Below are 23,002 nucleotides of genomic sequence, written 5' to 3'. Positions count from 1 at the left end.
TTTATATGTTGAGAGGTTGTGTTCAGAGTAACTTTTTAAAGAGTGTAGACTGCATTGAGATTTTAATTGCTGGTAAGGTAAAAAATATGAATCATACATAACAAGTCAAATTTTAAAGAAAAACTGCAAGGGCTGGGGATTTAGCTCAGTGGTTTCGCTGCCTGCTGCGCAAGCGCAAGGACCCGAGGTCGATCCCTGGTACCAAAAAAAAAAAAAAAAACTACAGAATTATATACCTTTTCCTCAAGAATAGTTTGATTACCAGGATCCTGTAAAAATTCCTTGTCCCTAAAGGTCATATTCTTTGTAAAGAATATATGCTTTTAGACGATTGGGTAATGGAAGAAATGACATGAAAACAGGGCAGCGCAAACGTAAACGCCCCATACACTTCCGGATCTTTAGGCGGCACAGATGTTTTAGGGAGCGAGGGTTTGCTAATGAAAGAAACAGGCACATTATTCAAAAGAAAAAAGAACTGCTTTATTTCTTAGTGATGTTAAGAGTTTAGTTAGCAAATGTATTTGATATTTAAACCACCAGGATTTGTATTTACTGTGACTGCATGAGAGCGTCCATTTTCATTGCAAACCTTTGTGTAAATTTGGATTCAAAGTCACATCAACTTGGAGTCCAAAGACATACCGATTGTGTGTCTGGTCTATGAGACACAACGTCCTTAAGTTTCTGTTAGTGTCCTATCCTGTTCCTCACAGACAAGCAAAACAGTAAAGATCACCCAGGGGGATATGAGATGAATGAAATTATTTTTCTTATGTGCTACTTTGGGAAAATTTGGTTTGGAGGAGGATCTTTTGTTACCTTCCACAAATTTAGATCTGCTTTTCTCATCCCTGTATTTTTGGTCATTTCATAGCTTTTAATTCCTGTGTCTGTAGTGTTGCTTTATAGTCATGGTTTAAGTGGACTGAGAAAAAATGTCTCACTTGCCTATATAATAAATACCTAGCAGATTTGTATCTTCTAGAAAATGATAATAATTACAAATTAAGTTATGAACAGTAACTTTTTTTTTTAGAAAGGAATATTATTTTTCTAATGTCTTTAGGTTAGGCTTTTAACCAGAAGAGGGTTCTATAAAATAAGTCAAGCATACAATTAGTATTTTTTACGAGTTTTCTACAGGAAGGATACTTACTTAAGATAAAATGTATTTCTGACCAGAGCCCCTGATTTTGAAGCACAGATTTCAATTTTGAACAGATCCGAACTTGATCAACGTAATCAGGCATCACTGTTACAACTTTTCCAGAGAGATGTCGCAGCCATGACAAAGTTATTACTTCACAGAACTAAAAGGGGAAAAAAATGAGTAAATCAAAAGCACTCATTGTCTATAACAGTAGTGGCAAACCTATGGCACATGTGCTACACCCAGCTATTTGCTATCATTGAAAGCTCTAAAATGTTCACCATCACTGTTCTGTGAATTAGCCTAGTAAGCAAAAGAACATTAGACTCAAGGTCAAGAACCAAGGCCTTGAGATTGTCATCTGGCCTCGAGACCTAACATTTGGAAAAATATTTACTTCTGTGTCTTCAGGACCATATAAGGTGCAATGGATGTATGGCAGGTTTATTATATAATATCTGTTAACCCCTTTGGTTGCTCACCAGTCTGTAAGAAAGAGTACCTTTCCAGCTTTACGTATACCTAGGTGTGGTCGCCTGACTACATTCTAGCCAATGAGATAAATGCAAGTCTGAGCCAACTCCCCAGTACCCTTAAAGAAGAGCAAGATGTGTGGTGCTTCCTCCTCTTGCCTTCCTGCTAGCTAGAATGGGGATGTTCTTTCATCCCTCATGAGTCTGTCCAATTGGAACTCTGTTTACTTCTGGCCTTTTAAGTGAGAGTGGAACGAGCCATTTTGTTCGTTTTTGAGGCAGAGCCTCACTCTGTTGTCCTCACTGGTCTCGCTTTTGTGGGCTCAAGCAGTCCTCCCACCTCAGCCTGCCAAGAACCTGGACTATAGGTATGCCACAGTGTCTGGCTGCTATCTTGTTAAAACTTTTATTTTTGTTTTGTAAAAACTTTGTCGTAATCCTACCCAGATACATGAGTGATATGTATGCCTTTTAAGAAATTTACATGGTCTTTGACAAGATTCCCAGATAAGTAGTCAAGTAATACTATGTGAACCAATTAGGAAATAATACCAGGTGATAAATGTGTGCCTAAATGCCAGCAATGCCAGGTTAAAGACATAGAAAGTAATCCCTATATTAATCACCTAAAGGTAGTAAATCATACAATATAAAAATATTTTGCCTTTCACTTTTCAGAATTGATTCAAAGTGCTTTTCTCCAATTCACTATCCCATTTCTTTTAAATGTTGATAATTAGAATTCAAGTATGTATAGAGCATCTAGTTTTTGCTAAGAGCAGACCTATAAGAGAAAAATGATGAACAATAGTTTATGTTCATGTGTGTGAGACAAATCATTAAAATATTAAAGTGATAATTTCAGAAAGTGATAAATGCTATAAAACATGATCCATTTGATGAAATTGATTAAAGGAACTAGGATCAGATAAAGTGAATGGGGAAGGGAAGGGTCCTCTTGGGGAGATGACACCTGAAATGAGACCTGAAGAGTGGCTAGGGGAAAATTCAAGTTGGGGAAAATGACCAAGTAGGTAAGGGAAAATTAGTGTGAGAAAAAAATGACTTTAAAAGGAGAGGTAGGGTCAACCGTTGTGATTCTTTTTTCATTAGAAAGGTGAACAAAGACCATTTAATCAAATATTAAGACTAAAAGGGCTAAAAACCTAGGGATATGGGTATTGAGAACCCAGAAATTTAGCTGGTTATCTCACAAAGTATAATTGGATTATAGTATGGCTTTTTTTTTCATTCACTCTTTAAAACTTTGCTTAGATGGGCCAGGGATGTAGCTCAATGGCACAGCACCTGCCTGGCAAGCATGAGGTCCTGAGTTTGATTCCTGGTACCAGAAAAACCCAAGGTGCTTAGGTGTTGCTTCCTTTGTGAAAGTCCTTGATATTTTCTAGGTTAAGTCACTTTTTCGTCTGAATTGTTTGTATATATCTGGCTACTATTACATTTATCATATTTATATGATATGAGACTTTGTGTGAGTCTTTCCAACCATGAGATTCTGAAGCATGGATTGAATCTTTCTATGGTTCCAATACTATAATCAATGACTGTGACTGTAATACTGCCAATACTATGGTCTTACCATAGTATCTTTAATAACTGTAGATGTCCAGCCTTCAAAAGCATAGAGACGAACTTTGTCCCCATGAGGACAATCAAAACATCGCTCTGTGTCATACCCATAATTCAACAGCATCCTGAGCATGACTTCATCTTTCAGTGTGTATTGCAGTGCTGATGGGAAATGCAAAGGGTTAACTCTGCAGAAGTAATTAACATTGGCCCCATGCCTCAGCAAAAGACTTATCAGCTCATAATTGCCCATCCTCAGAGCTATCTGCAGGCAGTTAACAGGGTCTTGATTAGGAAGAACTCCAGCATTCAGAAGCAGTTTAACTGAAGAGAGGTCACCATTTGATACAGCAAAATACAAAGCTGATTTCCTTTGGTCATCATAGTGTTTATGAATTCTCTGATCTAGCATGAAATTCACATCAAATCCAGCCTGGATAAGAAGTTCCAGGCATTGAGTGTGTGCTCCTGCTGCTGCACAGTGAACTGGATTGATTCCACTCCACTTAATGGCAGCAAGATCTGTAACTGGAACTAACATCTTTAGGGCTCTGCAAAAGAATTTCAGAAGTTTTTGTAAGGTACGGAGTTAACTTTTTTTATGATCCTTTTATATTAACATGGATGATACTAGTGTTTTGAAACCCATCCCCAACAAAAACTATTTCCTTCATCCAGAAGCTCAGATTCCACATAAAATTGAATGGAACTACTGTCTACGTTAAAAACTCAAGTCATTTGAAACCCAGTGCTTCCCATATATGCTAAGGACCTGATAATAAAAGTTTTATTTTTCTTCTGTGGCTACCAAGGATACTTGGCCTTATCACTTCCTAGCTGATCATGAGTTTCTTCAAAAAGGATGTAAATTGTTGCATCAGAGAAAAAGAGTATAAAGTTTCTAGAAGCTGCTGCCCCAAAAGCTATTAGTATTTCTATTTACAATATGTAATTGAACTTACAATAAGTGGCCTCGGTCAGCTGCCACATGAATGGGCAGGTGGCCTGAAATCTTGGGGATATTGGCATCAGCTCCATACTTCAGCAAGAGAGTCACAGAATCTGGATTTCCTCCTCTAGCAGCTTCAAGTAAGATGGAAGAAGAATCAGAGGCCTGACTGTGAGCATTAGCACCTGAGGAGAAAGAGTCATTATGCAAAAATTATTTTTCACTGTATTAAGCAATTTTTAAAAATCTGTCACTGCCACCAAAAAGGAGTTACTGAGCAGCTGCACTAGCAAAGCACTAAGAATCAAAGGTAAAATATGTAAAATACTTACAAAGTAGTTAAGGAAAATATGATGCCAGCAGTTTCTAAATTATAGGTACAGCAGGTAGGCTGATAAAATGCAAAGGAGATAAGAGAAGGACTCTTATTTAATGTGTAAAAGACACACACACATATATACACATGTGTGTATATTCTCACTTTAGCACCACTAAAACATACCAGATGAACACATGTTCCCTTTACTCAATCATTAACTCTAAGCCTCCTTTCTATAACGTACACACACACACACATACACACTTAATTATCATAAAGGGACAGGAAGGAATTAATGGCCAGAAAGAATGTAGACAACTGCCCAGATTAGGATCACAGATAGCCAGAGAGCCAATCAGATGGCGACAACTTCCAGGTGCCCACAGGTGGGATGGAAAGAATCACTAGTCCTAAATAAAAGGAGCTAGGGACAAGGGCTTGAGGTATTCCCTTTTCTGATGCTCTTACTCTTTCAGAATACCTAATTTATCTTCTCCTTTGCCACCTTTTCCTTAATAAACCAGTTCCATTTATTTTAAACTCTGCCTCATCAATTCATTACTGGTGCCAAGTTTACCGACCCAGTTTGCTCCAGATGAGGAGTGGTGTGTACATCCTACCCCAACTCAACAGTATCATGCTGTCTTTACCTATGCTCTGTAATATATTTTGAAATCTAAAATTTTGGTACTTCTCACTTTAGTCTTTTTGCCAGAATTGCTTTTGCTACTCTGAGTCTCTTATGGTTCCAAATAAACCTTAGTATTTTTTTCTACTTCTATGAAGAAGCATGTTGGTATTTTGATTGGTATTGGATTAAATCTACTTATGACTTTTGTAATACGGCATTTTTGACAACATTGGTTCTGCCTATCCAGGAACAGGGGAGGTCTTTCTGTTTTTTGATGTGCTCTTCAATCTCTTTTTTTCAGAGTGCTATAATATTTGTTACAGCAGACTCACTTCCTTCATGTCTTAGGTACTTTTTCTTCCCTGAGATACAATACCTGGTCCCCAAAACTTAGAGAAGGAGATATTTATTTTAGTTTATGTTTCAGTCTATTGGCTCTAAAGCAGGGCGGTGTTGTAGAGAGGCATGGAATAGGAGCATTCATCACATGGCAGACAGGCAGAGGAGAAATGCCTCCTAACATTAACATGGTGAAGGGGATCAGAGAGATCTAGGGCCAGTGTACAGAGTATATTTGAGGCCTTTCCTAGTGTCCAGTCTTCTCTTGGGGACTTCATCTCCAGAATGACTCAGAAGAAAACTAACCACAATACTGTCGACACAAAGACAAAACTGACATTGGCAGAGAATAAAAGCCAAATAAAAGCCAACAACTATGTCACCATTTACAATAGCCAACAAATCAGCAATAATAATAGATAAAGTAGATATTGACATTCTGTAAGAACCAAAAAGATACAACTGTACCACCCTTAATAGAAGAGATCTCCAATAGTAATGTAAACACAAAGATAAACCAAATGTTGACATAGAATAACATATGTAAGAAATGCAATAACTATCACCATTTACAGTAGAAAAGAATTCAGCTATAATAACATAAGTTCACCTAAATAGCTAAATATTAATAAAGCTGAGTAGCAATAATAATTAAAATGAGATAAGGAAAGGTAAAATAGAAGAAAAATTTGGAAAAAAGGAAAGGGAGGTGAGAAGGATTAAAGTGGAATATGTATCCAATTACAGAACAAAAGGAATTTAATTTAATTAAATAAATGGAAATAAACATTAATTTTAAAAGACCAAGGAAAAAAATAAACAACTGCCCCCCCAGGGGAAAAAGAAAAAGAAAAATAATTCAAAGAAATTCTTCTATTTGTTTGTGAGTGGTTTCTTTCCATGGCTGGCAGTATTGGAATCATAATTAGGGCCTACTTTTTTTTCATATCTTTTTTTGTGTGTGTGTAAATCTAGTTCCTTTCCTGCCTTGGCTTTACCCCAAGGCAGTGTGAATTTAATGGTTTGGTTTCTGCCTTTGGGTTAGATTCAGCCCTGTCCCACAAGACCTGCATGTGACTGGCCTGGCTTCTCATCACAGAAGGGAGGACCGCAGTTTCCTTCCAGGGAGAACTCCCTGCTGCTTAACCTCCGGGGGTCTGTGATTAGCCCATCTTCTTCTGCAGCCTTCCTTTGTGGCCTTCTCTCAACCAGTCTGCTGTTCTCTGACAGTTTCTCAGATTTTTGTTTGGTTTTGATGACTGTGACAGTTTTGAGGTATAAAAATCAAGTATTTTGTAGAATGCTTTTCTATTTGGATTTGTGAGATGTTTCCCTTATCATGAACCTAAGATTTTTATCTTTTGGGAGGAAAAACAGTGAGAATGCCATTTTCATCAAATGATATCAAAGGTACATACATATTCTGAACTTGAGCACTTGGCTGAGGTACTGTTTGTCAGTCTTGTCTACTCTGAAATTACTCTATTTTGTCCCTTTCCTGGCTTTACATTTGTAAAAAAAAGTACAGTGATCAGTCTATAGGCAAGTGGTGGGTGGTGAGCTAGCTCTGATTCCTTGAAAAGTGTATCTATACATGTTAGTAGAATTTTGCCTCAAACATTTGTGTTTCAGCCATCTTTTATGGTTTTAGACAAACATTTACTTGTATCTGTATGGATTCTTATGCATTTGTTTACATTTTGGGTTATAATTAAGTACATATTTATTATGCTATTCAAATCATTCCACCTTTGTCCATTGAGAGATTTTTCATTTAGTTTTGCATCTTTGATATATTACATGAGTGTGGTGACTTGGTCTGTGTATTTCCTTATTTTGTGGTACTACAAGGTTCTCTAGCCTCACATTGTGTGTTTCCTAGTCATTTCTCTGAGGAGTATTTTCTTAATTGGAGAACAGTGTTAGATGAAAAGACTTAGATGCTAGAACTGAGAGAAAAAAATAAATTAACTGGGGCCGGGGATTTAGTTCAGTGGTTCTGCTGCCTGCCTCGCAAGCACAAGGTCTTGAGTTCGATCCCTGGTACCAAAAACAGAAAAGAAAAGAAAATACTAACCTCATTTGTGCTTGTAGTTGATATGTAGACACAATTAAATATATGAATAAAATTTATCTTTTGGTGAGAATTATTATTAAATATTTTCTGCATAAACAATCTTTTCAATTTTAGGGTCGGGGATTTAGCTCAGTGGTTTCGCCGCCTGCTGCACAAGTGCAAGGACCCGAGTTCGATCCCCGGTACCAAAACAAAACAAAACAAAACAAAAAAACAATTTTTATTTGCATATATATTTTTATAATACAATACTATGGAATGCCATTTAATTAGATCATGGAAAAAATTTCTCCTTGGGCTACATAAAAATTAAGATTTAATTTGGGTTCTAAAGTGCAATTGGTCATCAGTGATTCTAAGTTATTAAGCTGATATGTCAATGTTTATTCTTTCAGTTGTGTAAAATTTATTTATAAAATTAAAGCAAAAATATTTGAAAATTTGTCAGTAATTAAAATTGAAAGTAAATTTTCAACCCCTTATTGCATTATCAACTATCAATAAAAATCCTCTTAAAATGTTTGTCTTCCACTACTAGGCACAAACAGTGTAAATCAGAGTGATGTAACATAATGTCATGGCAGTTCAAATCCCTCTATAGTCAGATGAATTTCTAAACTTCAAAACCCCCAGAAGTCATTAATTATTTCATTTTCCCAAAGTGACTGGCAGAATCCTGACATATTACATTTGCTTATTGCATCATCTACATTTAAGTATATGGCAGCATGTATTTTGATTAAGTAGAGGCAGTATAAACCATAAGAACAGTTCATTAAACCTTTAGACATATCCTTGATTAAATTTAGAACCATCTGTACTCATAAAAAAGACAATTTATGTCTTAAACATTTAATCTTCTGTAACAGTGGGGGAGAGTGAACTAACACTTTGTTCATTGACCCTGAGCCAATCATTGTCCTAGTTTTTTTGGATATGTCATTACATTTAATTAAAACTTTTGTGTGAGACTGTGTTAGTTACTTTTCTCCCATTGCTGAGACAAAATACTCAACATCCAAAGTTAAAGGAGGAAAGGGTTTATTTTGCTTAACAGTTTGTAGAGGTTTCACTCCATAGTTGGCTGGCTCCAAGGCAGCATGGCAGAGGGGCAACAGTTCATGGCAGCAGAAGACAGAAAAAGCAACAGCAAAAACAAAAGAAAGACCTTGACAATGTCTTTCTGACCCTTTTATCCCATCCAGACTGTGGGGATTGGAGCAGTGCCAAACAGTCACTCACCTATAGTGGTTTAGTAATCACACGCCCTTAATCCCAGCATCACACATTCCAGATTCAGCCACCTCAGAAAAAGACTGCATGAGGCTTTAGGGGTCATCTAGATGCAAGCCACAACAGAGATTGTGTTATCTTTATTATAAATGAGTATCACATTTGCCCAAATTCAAACAGTTCACACATTTTACAGTGGTACTATACATTCAAGCACCCTTGATTCCAGGCTGAAATGATGAACACAATGACATCTATAACAATAAGCTTCCCAGAGGTTCTATTGTATATTTCAATATTTAAGTATATAACAAGTTACACACAGTAGTAATATGATGTGTCCTGATAAAATGTTGTAAGTTGTGTAAGTACTATAAAAGCTTGCTATTAAAATATCAGATAATATTTATAAAGTAAGGCATGAATTCAATAAAACACAATACTGACTTATAGAAGACAGTGCTTGCCTCCTCTAGCAAAAACTTGGGTACATTCTTAACTGAGTGACTTGGTAGCTGGAAGATATGGACCTAATCAACTTTTTTTTGAGGAGGGGACTGGAGGTGTTTCTTAGTTGTGTTACATTTGGCTAGCGTGCACCATGTTGTGATTTTGATTCCTACCGCTTCCAAATATAAAAACAAAAAGCCCCAACTTTTTCTTGTTTTCATCAATGAAAATAAGGTAGTAAAGTATCTTAAAATGGTATATATTTATTTAGCAAAAATGTATGTTATAAACATATTAAATCAAATATAATCTAATCTAAAATAATCATGTTGGAGTTTTGTATAATTAACCTGTTGCAACATAAAATATGTGTGAACCCCTTTTCAAAATACTTGCAACAAAATAAGCAAATGAATATGTTATCCAGAAGATATTCCATTCTGTTTCTTGTAATATGTACATAAACTTAATTTGTGAGGTCTATAGGCTCGCTGATAAGAAATAATTGATATATTACTTCACTAATGTGAGTTGACATAGCAATTCCCTTCACTTATTTATACAGACTCACTGGGAAGTAAGGGGGAAATTAATATAATGAGTCACACTATCATGCAAGCAATAATTTTACTGCAATTAAAATAGTAGCTAAAACCTAATGAATTTACTTATATGAATTTGTCTTTATGTGTTATAAAAATTATCTCACATAATACACCAAAGCCCTAAACTATTCTATTTTAGTCTGTTGAAATATTATTTTTCAGTTATAGCAGTATCTGTATTATTTTATGTTATCTAATCACAGAATTACCTAGCACATTTGCAAAGAATCAAATCACCAAGCGGAAAGATCACACTTGTCAGATATTTTAGTCCTGACCATGCTAAGAGCAGTACCTGTCACCTTATGTACAGTGAGGACAAGAAGGGCTTTTCCATAAAATATCAGGTGGAGTTTAAGGAGAGGATTATGATGCCAAGGTAAAGCTAATCAGGGGGTGAAAGAGATCAGAGACTGTTTGTTCCAAAGTCTTGTTAATCAGAAAGGAGATAAATTAGGCCAATTAAATTAGGCCAATAAATTAAGCTTAAGTTTTAATTTAAGAATGAAATAATCTATTGCATTATTTTTGTGCCTCAGTTTTTGACAGTATATCCACTCTGGATATAACTCCAAGACACCAGGAGTCAAGGTAAATTGGGGCTTCTATTTCTATCAACTAAGTTATTCTTACCAATAAGAATATTATTTTTTCCAAATGATCTCTCTTTTTTTCACATTGAAAGAACAGAAATACAATTTCCTTATTCATCATCCTGGTGAAGTCCTTCATTTACTATGTTGAAAATTATGGGATGGGTTGCAGAGATAAACTCAACATAATCATAGTGACTTCTTGCTTTATAGGAGCTATATTTATTTTCTAACCTGCCTGATAGAAATTGCACAAATCTTTGTTCTGTTTAATTATTTTATTGCAGGCAGATTGTATTTAAATCAGGATGTCTCATCAGCATGTAGAATTTGAGTTTTCAAAGCTAGTTTAATCAGGAGGAAATAATAGTCACACAAATAACCAAGAACTTGTGCTTTGAACTTCTGCTATTTTATTGCCATCTTAGATCTTACAGGATTAAGTTCTGTTTATTAATATTTGCCTCTAGATTAATTTTACTTATTTTTATGAGTGCATGTTACCAATAAAGAATAAGATTTAGATAAGTCTGTGCATACATTTAACATATCTTGATTTTTTTATCCAATTCCTCCCTCTCCCTCCCCCAAACATCTGCCTCCTAGTTTTTCATCATCTCTCCTTTATTCTATTATCTATCTGTCTGTGGTCTGTCTATCTATCTATCTACTATCTGCATACTCAGAAGAAAAAACAAGTAGTATTTAACCTTATGAGTGTACTTTATTTCACTTAATATGGTACTTTTTAGCTCTATTCATTTTATTGTAGACTATGATTTCATTCTTCTTTATAGCTGAATGTTTCATTGTGTGTATGTCCCACATTTCCTTTGTGCATCCATCTGTTGACAGACATCGAAGTTTTTTCACAGCTGAGATAGTGTGAACTGCAATGCCTAGAGATGGGTATGGATGTATCATTGTAGTATGCTAGCATTATTTCTTTCAGGAATATACCCAGAAGTGACATAGCTTTTTCAAATGGTATTTGCATATTTTTATTTTGAGGAATCTTGATATTGATTTTCATAGTGATCATACTGCTTTATGTTCCCACCAACAATGCAGGGGAGTTCCTTTCATCCAGTATCCTTTCCAGAACTTATTTATTTTTATTCTTGAAGGTAGCCTTAGTGACTGAGGTTAGATGGGATCTCATTGTAGTTTTTGTTTGTATTTTTCTAATGGCTAGAGATATTAAACATTTTTTTCATATGCTTATTGGGTATTTGAATGTCTCTTTCTGAAAAGTGTCTTTTAAGATCATTTACCTATTTTTTGATTGGAGTATTTTATCTTGGGGGTTAATGTCTTGAATTCTTTGTGTAGCATAGATATTAATCCTTTTTCAGAAGAGCAGCTAGGAAAGTTTTTCCCCTCTTCATTGGATTTTTGTCCTCTACTGTTTCCTTTGGAGGGCAGAAGCTTTAATTTGACATAATTCATTACTCGATTCTTGATATAATTTCCTGTGCTTTTAAAATTGTATTCAGGAAGTCTTTGTCTGTGTCTATGCTTTTAAGTGTCTCTCATGTTATTTTCTACCAGTTTCAAATTTCCTGATTTTATATATAGGGGATTGATGCATTTTAATTTGATTTTAGTATAAGCTGAGAAATGGGAATACAGTTTCATTCTTCTGCATGTGGATATCCAATTTTCCCAGTATCATTTGTTCAAGAGGCTTTCTTTTCTTCAGCTTCCATTTTTTTGGCCCCTTTTGCAGAAATCAGATGGATGTAGATGCATGAGTTCTTTGCTTGCCATTCTGTTTCATTGGTCCACATGTCTGTTTGTGCCAGAACAGTGTTGTTGTGTTACTGTGGTTTTGTCGTACAGCTTGAAGTCTGGTATTGTGATGCTTCCTGTATGTTTGTATCTGGTTTAGGATTGTTTTGGCTATACTGTGACTCTTCTGATTCCATATTAATTACAGGATCATTTTATCAGGTGCTGTGATAAATGATGGTGGTATTTTAATTGCATTGAATCTATAGATCATTTTTGGAAATATGATCATTTTTACAATATGGTTTCTTCCACTCTGTGATCAAGAGGGTTTTTTTTTTCTGTTTTCTAATACCTTCTTCCATTTCTTTTTGAAATTTTCATTGTAGAATTCTTTCACATCTTTGGTTAAGTCGATTCCCAAGTATTTTAATTTTTGAAGTGATTGTACACGAAATTGTTTTCTTGATTTTCTTTCTCAGTGGATTTTTGTTTAGTGTACAAAAACACTTGATTTTTTTTACAGAAACTTTGCTGAATTGGTTTATCATATTAAAAACTCGTGATCGTGTTTTCTTATTCTTCAATGTAAAGAACCAAATCATCTATAAAGAGAGATCATTTTATTTCTTTCTTTCCTATTGATACACTTTCTATTTCTTACTCTTGCGTGATTGCTCTGGCTGAAACTTCAAGTAATGTATTGAAGAGAAATGAAGAGCAGAGATCTGTGTCTCCTTGATTTTAAAGGAAATTCAGTTTTTGTTCAATATGGTGTTGGCTGTGGAGTTGTTTTGCATAGCTTTTATCATACCTATTTTTGTAAAAACTTTTTTAATGAGGGACTGTTGGATTTTTGGTAAAGGCATTTTCTGTATCTATTGACATGATTTTTTATCCATCTTCCATTTCATCATGTATTACATTTATTGATTTATATATGTTAAACCATTCTTACATCCTGTGATGCAACCAACTTACTCAGTGTATGGTTTTGTTTATATATTGCTGAATTCTGTTTCCAAGGATCTTACTGACCTCTTATTGCATCTATGTTCATCAAGGATATTGATTTTTAGATTTCTCTTCCCTCCCTCCCTTCTCTTGCTTCCTTCCTTCCTTCCTTCCCTCCTTCCTCATCTTAATTTTTTTTTGTTCTTTCCTTTGGTAGGAATTAGAAATTAGAATTGGAATTTGGTATCGGGGTAATGTTGAATTCATAGAATAAATCTGGAAAACTTTCTTCCATTTCTCTTACGTGGAAAAGTTAAACATTGGTGTCTGTTCATCTCTAAAGTTGTAAAATTCAGCAGTAATTTCATTGGGTTCTGGGCTTTTCTTAGCTTTTAATTACTGCATGAATCTTTTTGGTTCAATTTAGGTAAGTCATTTGTGTCTTGGATTTTATTCATTTCATTTACATTATCCAAGTTATTGGAATATAAAATTTTAAAATACTTTCTGATAATTCTCTGAATTTCAGTGATGTCTATTTTAATTTCACCTTTTTCAGCTCTAATTTTATTAATTTAGACCTTCTCTTTCTTTTGGTAAGTTTGGCTATGGATTTATCAATGTTGTTTATCTGCTCCGATAATCATTTATCTGCTTCTTTGATCCTTTTGCTGTTTTTTTTTTTTGTCAGAATTTTAATAATTTCCACTCTAATCTTTACTATTTGTTTTCTTCTACTGATCTTGGTATTGGCTTGTTTTGTTTTGTCCAGGACTTTGAGGTACAGCCTTTGGCTATTTATTTGAGAATGCTTTGTTTTTCTAATGTAGTCACTTACAGGTATAAACTTCCCTTTCATTATGTCCCACAGATTTTCATAAGTTGTACCTTCATTATCAAATATATACTTATAGGCATACTAAGATATCTCATCCAATTTGTTCTGTGACAGATTGTTTGTACAAGAGTGTATTATTAGATCTCTATATTTGTGTATTTCTGTTCTTTAATTTTGTGCTAATTTGTAGTTTCACTTCATTGTTATCTGACAGGATGGTTGTGATTATTTCACTTCTTTTCTATTTATTAAGACTTACTTTGGGCCAGGGATTTAGATCAGTGGTTCTGCTGCCTACCTCACAAGCACAAGGTCCCTAGTTCAAGCCCTGGTACCAAAAAAAAAAACAAAAAAAGACTTATTTTCTGACCTAAAATATTGTCTATTTTAAAGAAAGTTCAGTGGGCTGCTAAAAAGGGAGTGTATTCTGTTGTCATCTGATGAAACACCGTAGATAATTTTTTACTCCATTTGATTTATAGTGTAGTTTGCTGTTTCTTTGTTGATTTTTTTTTTTAATGTTTCATCTCTCTGTTTGGAATAGTTAGGTATTGAAGTTTTCACTACTATTACAGTGGTATCTGTCTGTCTTTTATGGCAGGTAGTATTTTTTTAATGTAACCGAGTGTGCCAGCATTCATTGGATATGTCTTTTTAATTGTTATACATACTTGTAAACTAAAAGTACTATGTTAGGAAATTTTTTTCTCCCCATTAACTTTATTGGTACATTTTAGGTATAAAATACAGTTACATTCATCATTGGGAACTTGTACCATTACATGAGTATCTTGGTTCTTATTTTTTCTCCCTTCTCCTGCCCTCCCTTCACCCCCTCCACCCTTCCCTATTTGCAAAGACTTTGTTTCCATATTTTTCCTTTTCTCATATTTTTTCTTTTCCCTTTTTTCCTTTCCCCTACCCTCCTCACTTCCCCTGCTCCTTTAGACCTTTTCTTCCTGTTACACAATATCAGTTATACATTTTTTAAAATTACAGTATCAAGATCTAGGAGACATTACCACAGATTTTACAGAATTTAAAAGGATATAGAAAGCATATTTCAAAAATCTTTTTTGAAATAAATTTGACAACTTCTAAGAAGTACCTTGGAAGACAAATTAATGAAACTAACTCTGGAGGAAATATAAAATTTGAATAGCACCTATTGAAGAAAGAATATTCCTAGCTTGAAAACCTACCTATATGACAACAGCAGGCTCATAAACATTTTAATGGACAAATTATATCAAAAATTAAAGCAGAAAAAAGAAGGAACACTTCTCCCCTCATTTTAGGAACTCAACATTGTGCTAATCCTAAAACTGGATAAAGATAATAGAAGAAAAAAGTATGAACATAGATAGAAATTTGTTTAACAAAACAAACTATTGGAAGTCAGATCTGGCAGGATGTAGAAAGTGGTTTTGTTATAGGGATGGCAGTGTTGGTTCAGCGTTGGAAGACTCACCCCCAAAAGTCATCATTTTAACAGAGGAAAGGAGAAAGCCATATGATCCTGTCACTAGTTGGAGAAAAAGTATTGGACTAAATTCTACAGCTGTTCATGACTGCATTCTATTACGTTCTATGGGCAGAATGTGTTTCTTTCCCATTTGTCCATTAAACGGTAGACAATTGGATGGTTTTCTCTAGCAAATGTATGTGGCATTTCCTGTGAGCTTCTCTGTGTCCTGTAGCACCAGGTTAAATTTTACCCCATTCCTAGATTAGGGAATAGAGCCAACAATTGTGGAGCTGGGACTTTAACTTCAACTTTCTGACTTTGAAAATCATAGATTCATGTGACAGAAGAATCAGAAAGATATGAAAAAGTATTTCATGAAAGAGCACCATTCTCCCCCTAACAACTTCCGAGCTATAGTCTTCCCTGCTCTCTTAGGCACATCCACATCGACCACTTGGTCCATCCTTCCAGAGGAATCATGGACTCATAGCACCACGTGTACCTATCACAACTGATGGAATACTCTGTCCCACTCACGTGAAATTCCTCTTCCTTTATATTTTGTTAAATTCCAATGTGCATTTGTGTTAGTTTTTCAGAAATATTTAAGGGTGTTTCATATGCGCTGTTTCTCTGGAATCCTTTTCATCAACTTCTAGAACCATCCCTGAGATCCATCTAGGCACCCTGAAAGCTGACCACCAAGGAATAGTATTCAACCTGTAGATTTCCTCACCCAAAGCCAGCTTCACACAGTCTCCACGGGTTAGGACCCAAGCCTGAGTCACGTTATTGCAGCCACAATAGAAGGTAGTGAGGAGCTTGCTGACCGGAGGATCAAAAGCGTAGGCAGTGCACATCAAGCTGGGCTGGCTGCAGATGCCTTCCCTCATGCTGGGGCACGGTGTCACTCACCACAGGGCCTTTTTCACAGACTTTCTTGAATTTCCTGCAGAAATCCATCAGGCAAAGTTAGTTGCCAATGCTTCAAAATGAACAACCATGAAGAGAAAAACATGCAATCTATCTTCCATCTATGGCATTCTTAAAAATAGTATGTGTGGGGGAAGGAGAAAATATATTTCAGGTTTTTTCTCCAGGTCATAGAATGAATGATATTTTCTGTATTGTTTTGCCACCTGAAAATACTGAATTATCTGTTGCGTAGGTGAGGCTGGACTGTGTTGAATTCTTCCCTATAGAAAATCAGAGAACATCATGGGTATGTTGGGTCCAGCATTCTCATTTCCCCTGTGCCTGGGTTTCATCTTCTTTCCTTTCTAACTATCCTCTCTGTTTTGCCTGTCCTTATGCCCATGCATGGTGGAGAAAGACACATGTCCTTATGCCACGAAAATATGAGAGTCCTCAGATTCTGTGCTAGCTGTCTGCATCCTGGGGAGGAGGTTGTAGTACCTGTCACACAGGCTTCACTTACCAAAGAAGACACAAAGCATCAATGCCTATCATGTGTGGAAGAGCCAGATAACAAGGAGCCAGAGGCAGCAAATTAAGGGTGGAAGAACCTTGACCAAGGTGCATGGCAGGGCATGTTTGCAGTCAGCTCTCTCCACTACCTCTGTGAAGACTGGTGGTCCTGGTCAGAGTCTGGCTGTCAGAGCATGAAGGCACTAATGGGAGGGTGAAAGAAGGGAAGGAAAGAGGCAGAAAAAGGAATTAAGGTGTGTAATGTACATGCACCAAATTGACACAGAGAATGTAAACATTGTGTATTGCTAACATAAACAAGTGAATGATGAATGAGTGAATGAATGAATGAATGGAAAAGGAGACCCTGGCTTTGGGAATGGACAGGAAATAACATCTCTAGGTATAGGAATTCAAAGTCAAATCAAGGCTTGCCCAAGAAACAAGCCTTGCAGTGAAGGTACTCGGGAGAAGGAGAGCAGGAAGGATATACAAGTCCTCTTGGTGTGGCCAAGCCCAGCTCAAGGAACACGAACTAAGAGAGAAGCACCTGGGATCACAGCGTTCCCTACTAGGTGCACTCAAAGGACTTCACCCGTCTCTTCAACCAGGTTACTCAAAGAGCTCTCATGTCCCTTCCTTGGGTCCTTGAAAGCTGCAGTAAGTTCACTAATCACATGGACCCCGATGGCTTCAGAATAATTGTCATTGCTTTACTTGGAAGTCTCTTTCTCTCTTCCTCATAGAACAGAAAATTAAATTATTATATAAATTATAAATTATGATACAATTTATATTTATAAATCAAATTATAAATTATTATATTCTACATATAATACATACTTATGGGTAGGATATTACCTACTGTCATGAGTAGTATTACATACACAATATAAATGACTTCACTCCAGACAATTTTGAAGATGCTTGGAGATGCTCTCTACAACAGAAGGTGTGTAAGTGAGAGAGTCATGTCTGTCTCATGGGAAGTCACCACCCCAGAGCTCACTCAATCTTTTAGGTGTTGTTCTAAGTTACCTGCATTCTCTCCATCCAGTCACGGCTTCTGGTTGGGAATCTGACCTCCCTATTGGCTACCTCAGCTCTTTCAACTGCCCCCTATGTGACGTCATCGAACTGCCAACTTACCATTGGCTGGGGAAATGTTTTGAATTTCCGTGGAGTAGTCTGAAGGAACGTCTGGATCATAGTTAAGTGGACAGTGTGACCAGTGCTCTTCCCACTGAATACTTGTTCACTTCAGCTTCAGCCACCCAGATATCCTTCATTACCCTCTCGTCCTTTGTATCTCCAATCGCTGTTACCCCTTCTCTGACCATGTCAGGTAAGGACAGTTAAGTTCAGAGGTCTTCGACATTACACATTTCCTCCTCTCCCAAATCAGTTTGCTAGTGGGGACCAAATACTCGGAGACTGGAGGAAGGTCTTGAACTGGAAATCTACAGACTTAATTTCATTTATGGCTTGAATCTTTAGTAAGGATAGGACTTTGGGTAGATGATTTACTCTTTTTTTTTTTTTTTGATACCGGGGGTCAGACTGGAGTCCTTGGGTTTGCGCAGCAGGCGGCGAAACCGCTGAGCTAATTCCCGGCCCTGATTTACTCTTAAATAAAAGTGTTTCCTCAACTGCTCCCTGAGGATGACCAACTGCCTACGCTTTGTTCCCTTTCTATTCTAACAGAGTCTTAAAGGTCGTAGGTAGGAACAGAAACTCTAATCCAAGACATATTAAGTGTTTGTTTCAACAGAAAATGAGAAAAAAAAAACTACGTGGGGTAGAAAACTGCCACTATTTGATCACTGGCAGTCTCCCTACACTAGTATTTCCACTTTTACTCTGATGATATTCAAAATGAACTATTCTTATGTTCCAGAGATTTCTGTCTGAACTGGGTGAAAACACAAACAGGCAGACACCATGATCAAAGGGCTGGGCTATACCCAGGCTGATACTGGAGGAGAAGGACAGTTGGGAGGGTTTCCGTGAAGCAGGGGCCAACAGAAAGTGCCTGGAATTGGAGGGAGAAGAAGGGGGAAACGTGCAAAATTAAAGGGGAGAAAAATAACAAAAAGAAAAGAGATGGGGGGCATGGGGACATTCTCCAGAAAGGAAGGTGATAGTGTGTGGGCTAGAATCTTGGAGACCACCAAAGGCTTCAAGGGACCACGGAAAGAACAGAGTGCAATCTCTTAAGACAAGGGCAGAACAAGGCGGGCTTGCCCAATGCTGCCTTTAATGGTGTAAGAAGGAAACTAAGGCTAGCTTAGGGTTTCCCTTGGAGAATGCACCTTATCAGAAATGTCATGGTCTGATTGCTTTGTTCCTCTTGCTTATACCAACATAGATGCCACCTGATAATACTTTAATGTGAGCATTTCGGTTGTTTCACACACAATTCTTCCTATATACATGCTAAAAACTCATCATCCAGAGGGCCAGGGAAACAATTTTCAACTTCTATTTCAGATTGATTTTTAAACTAAATAGATTTTTTTTTTTTTTTGGTACCAGGGATTGAACTCAGGACCTTGTGCTTGCAAGGTAGACACGGTGCCACTGAGCTAAATCCCTGGCCCTAAACTAAACAGATTTATTAAATGATGTTTCTTACCCCTTGAGTATCCAAAAACCCACTCCCTTTGCGTGCTTGTGAGTTTCAGGTGAAGAGTGCTTGTCATCTTTATGAAAGTTTTCTTCCTAAAACAGAATGCATATTTGCTATCAGCGTCTTCATTAATATTCATACTCATGAACAGTTTTTGACACCCAAGAAACCAATGAAATACCTGCTCACGTATAAGAAAAAATGTCAAGCCCCATATCTCTCATTCCACACTTATAGAAAATAATTTTGTGAGCTCCTGTGAGATTTCCTACCTTTTAAAGAATTATTTCAGTTTCTGTTCTCCTGGCTATAAGGGAGGCTGAGGCAGGAAGGCCATAAGTAAAAGCCCAGCCTGGGCCAATTAGTGAGAATCTATAGCAACACAAAACAACAACAACAACAACAAAGAAAGAAAAGAAAAAACCAATATCATTTTCTTTGTATTCTAGCAGTGATAGATTTGTTACCTTGTAGGAGTGAAATACTTTCCTGATTATTGAAGATATTTATTTAGTAGACGGTGAGGAGAAATGAAAGCTTTGTGCTTCTCTTTTCATGTGTCTTTCCCTAGCCTGTTATGTGATAATATCACGTGTCAAATCTGTCTTGTGGGATGAACATCTGTTGCTTGGTGGGTGACAGTCAAGTTAAAAGTGAATGAGAACAATAATGGAATTCCTTTATACTTGTTTGCACTCCATGCTCTGTGGGATTTCTTCTCTTTCTTTCCTTCTTTCTTTCATTTTTTTTTGCCTTCTTTCATTTTTTGTTTATTTTTGAGATGAGGTCTCCACAGGTTGACTAATTGGGTCTCCAAATTGTATTCTGAGCTGATCAATCCTCCTGCCTCAGCCTCCTGAGTTTTGGTGCTACAGACAGACACATACCGTTATTCCCACCTTCACACCAGGTTTGGAATATATAAGTTATGACTTGCTAGATGTTCACATTTGTTTCCTTTTGAGGCTTGTTCCCCATTTTTCACTGAAATTGTTTACCTGCCCACATGTATTCAGGAGAACTACATTCAAAATCACCATCTATGGGGGGCTGCCTTTGGTTTATCCTGCTCCCTACAATAGAGTCAATCATGTTTGTTTTCCTAATGTTGCAGGTATAACAGCACTTTCTTTCTCCATAAATTCAGTATCCTTTTATGCTTGCTAAACAAACTAGTAAATGAGCAGCCTGGGATTCTTGCACCTCATTTTTTATTATATTCCGTATGTTCCTTTTCAGTCTGTGGCGCTATATGTTCTTCCTTTGTACATTTCCAGCCCCTCTTCCATCTCCATCTAGGTGTATCACAGGGAATATGTCCCTTTCATGCGTGGGTGAACTGTCACTGTGCTTATTTGCATCATCTCTTTGTAGATGAGTAACCTGCAGGTCAGAAAGTTTAAAGAACATTTTTCTTCCCAAAATCACTTCTTGAGAAACTGTTCCAGAATCACAGAAAGAAATGTACAGAGACACAGAACTTGGGTAAAAAACAAAGCTTTTACTCCTTAGAGAGGGGGACCACCAGAAATTTGTCTGATCAATGTCTGCCCCATTCTTTAACATTTCCTTTTATATCTTCTTTTAGGCATTACCTCATTTCTGGTGATCTTAGCAACATTTCTGTTTCTCTTTTACAATTAGTTCCTTTTAATGGTTATAGTCATAGGCATATAACAAACAGATGGTACCTAAAACACATACATTGTAAACTACCCAAACATTTCTACTTTGCTTTTCTCCAGGTTAAATGTTATCTACAGTTAGGTTACAGGTCAAATGTTCAGTTACCATCACCTTAAACAGTAAGAGTTACGGGAAAGGTAAATCTTAAAGGAACGGCTTACTTATTCTATTTCAGCTACCTTAATAACTAACCTATATTTTAAATTTTCTCTATCATTCCTCCCTTTGTCTGCATTGGGATGATTCTTCTATCCAAATATGTCCTATCTAATTTATCTACATTTCTTATTAGCATCATTTGATAATGTTGAGCAGCAGCAATACACTTATGGATAAATTTTGAGATCCATTGGGCAATGCAAGGGCCAAAGTCAGCACTAATATGATAACAAGGAGAGGGCCCAAAAGGGGTCCTATCCATGATTTCCAGCCTTTCCAAGTGAAACCAATTCCATAAGATGGCTCCCCTGTACCAAATTTATTATCAAGAGTCTTAATTTGATCTCTTAATTTATCCAGTGATTCTTGCACTATACCAGACTTGTTAGCATAATGACAACATTCTTTACCAAGGAATGAACAGGTTCTCCCTTTTTGAGTTGTGAGCAAATCAAGAGCTTGTCTGTTCCACAGCACCACATGGGCTAGAGAATCTAGCTGAGTTTCTAGGGCTTGGAGTACATCTCGGATTTCCTCGAGGCCTTTCCTAATCTCTTGTCCTAGTGAAATATGCTGTTCTTGCCCTAGGCCAATGGCTTCCCCACTAAAATGAGACTCCTGGCAATTGCAAGTCTGGTTAGGATAGGTAGCACCACGGGGTCTCTCTTTGTTCCAATTGTTTGTACTGGGGAAGCGATTTGTAAAGGCCCCTTTTTTTATGGCTGCTGGAGTGTAAACAGACAAATTTGGGATTAGAATCCCCAAAGTACACTTTGTGGTGATTTTTCCTGAGATCATCTTGTATGCTCCATCTCCACAGATGAAAAGTTCCCATTAGGTGCTGCATACTTATTTTCCTCATTCAACAAGACTAAGTTGGTGGAGGTTTCATTATTTTCCTCATTACTCCTATTCTGTCCTAGGAAACAAGTCCCGTTTCTGATTGTCCTAGTTGGGTATCTCAAAAGTGAGTGCATGGCTGTTCTGGTGATGTTAAGGGTTAGGTTGGTGTATCTTCCTATTGCTTCATAATTCATCAAATTTAAGGGGGCACATAACCAGCAATCTGATGCCAGCTTCTTGTTTGCTTGCATCAGCAATTAGATTTATTGTATCTATTCCAGTATAGTTCTGAGAGTGCCCTTTCAGCATAGCTTGGATTTCTTAAAGGGCAGGCATCTTTCCTATCTCAGGGGGAGCAGCTTTCCACACTGTTTTGATTTGTAATGTCTATCTCTTTATCTTTTGAAGTCCATGGTTGGTGGTGGACTGATACCCTATACAAACCTGAAATATTTTTCCTTGTGACCACGTGGGATTTCATGGGTCTGGCACATTCATGGATATAGGATTACATTGACCTTGTTGACATTTATAACAATTGCTGGTGACACATCCAACAATTGAGTTGTTGAGCCAAACCCTTGTTTTTCCTTTACAGTATGACTTTTCAACTGGGTATCCCCCACAATCAGAAGCTACCCCCCATAATATTATCTTGGGCAAGCATCAAAGAATACAGTGAATGGATAGCCCTCTGGTTCCCATTTTACCATTTTGAAAGTTACAAAATGTTCATCACTAGGCTTAAACACCCACAGTTCGAAAACAAAGAAACTCAGAGCAGTAGTGATCTGGCATAGCACAAGAGTCCATGCTGCCTTTCCTGGTGCTCCCATTCTTCAGCCGTGCTTTGA

At 36.8% G+C, this 23,002-nt stretch overlaps 1 protein-coding gene across 3 annotated transcripts in view; it reads right to left on the bottom strand.

Moving 5' to 3' along the window:
* Positions 1–23,002, bottom strand: part of Asb14 (ankyrin repeat and SOCS box containing 14) — a 99,221-nt gene that overhangs the window by 45,287 nt on the left and 30,932 nt on the right. For all 3 annotated transcript variants that reach the window (XM_087182342.1, XM_087182341.1, XM_087182343.1), the window contains 6 exons: positions 19,467–19,552; positions 16,842–17,034; positions 16,140–16,352; positions 4,179–4,350; positions 3,227–3,767; positions 1,160–1,313 (listed from right to left, as the gene is read on the bottom strand). In XM_087182342.1, the coding sequence (XP_087038468.1) occupies positions 1,160–1,313; positions 3,227–3,767; positions 4,179–4,350; positions 16,140–16,296 (1,024 nt within the window). In that variant the 5' untranslated portion in view covers positions 16,297–16,352; positions 16,842–17,034; positions 19,467–19,552. The remainder of the gene's footprint in view (positions 1–1,159; positions 1,314–3,226; positions 3,768–4,178; positions 4,351–16,139; positions 16,353–16,841; positions 17,035–19,466; positions 19,553–23,002) is intronic.

Source organism: Heterocephalus glaber, unplaced genomic scaffold, assembly GCF_053883595.1.
Source record: "Heterocephalus glaber isolate CG9 unplaced genomic scaffold, H.glaber_assembly_v1.0 deba00001472, whole genome shotgun sequence".
NCBI lineage: Eukaryota > Metazoa > Chordata > Mammalia > Rodentia > Bathyergidae > Heterocephalus > Heterocephalus glaber.
The sequence above is the reverse complement of the archived record's forward strand: the minus strand, read 5'-3'. Positions and strand labels throughout refer to the sequence as shown.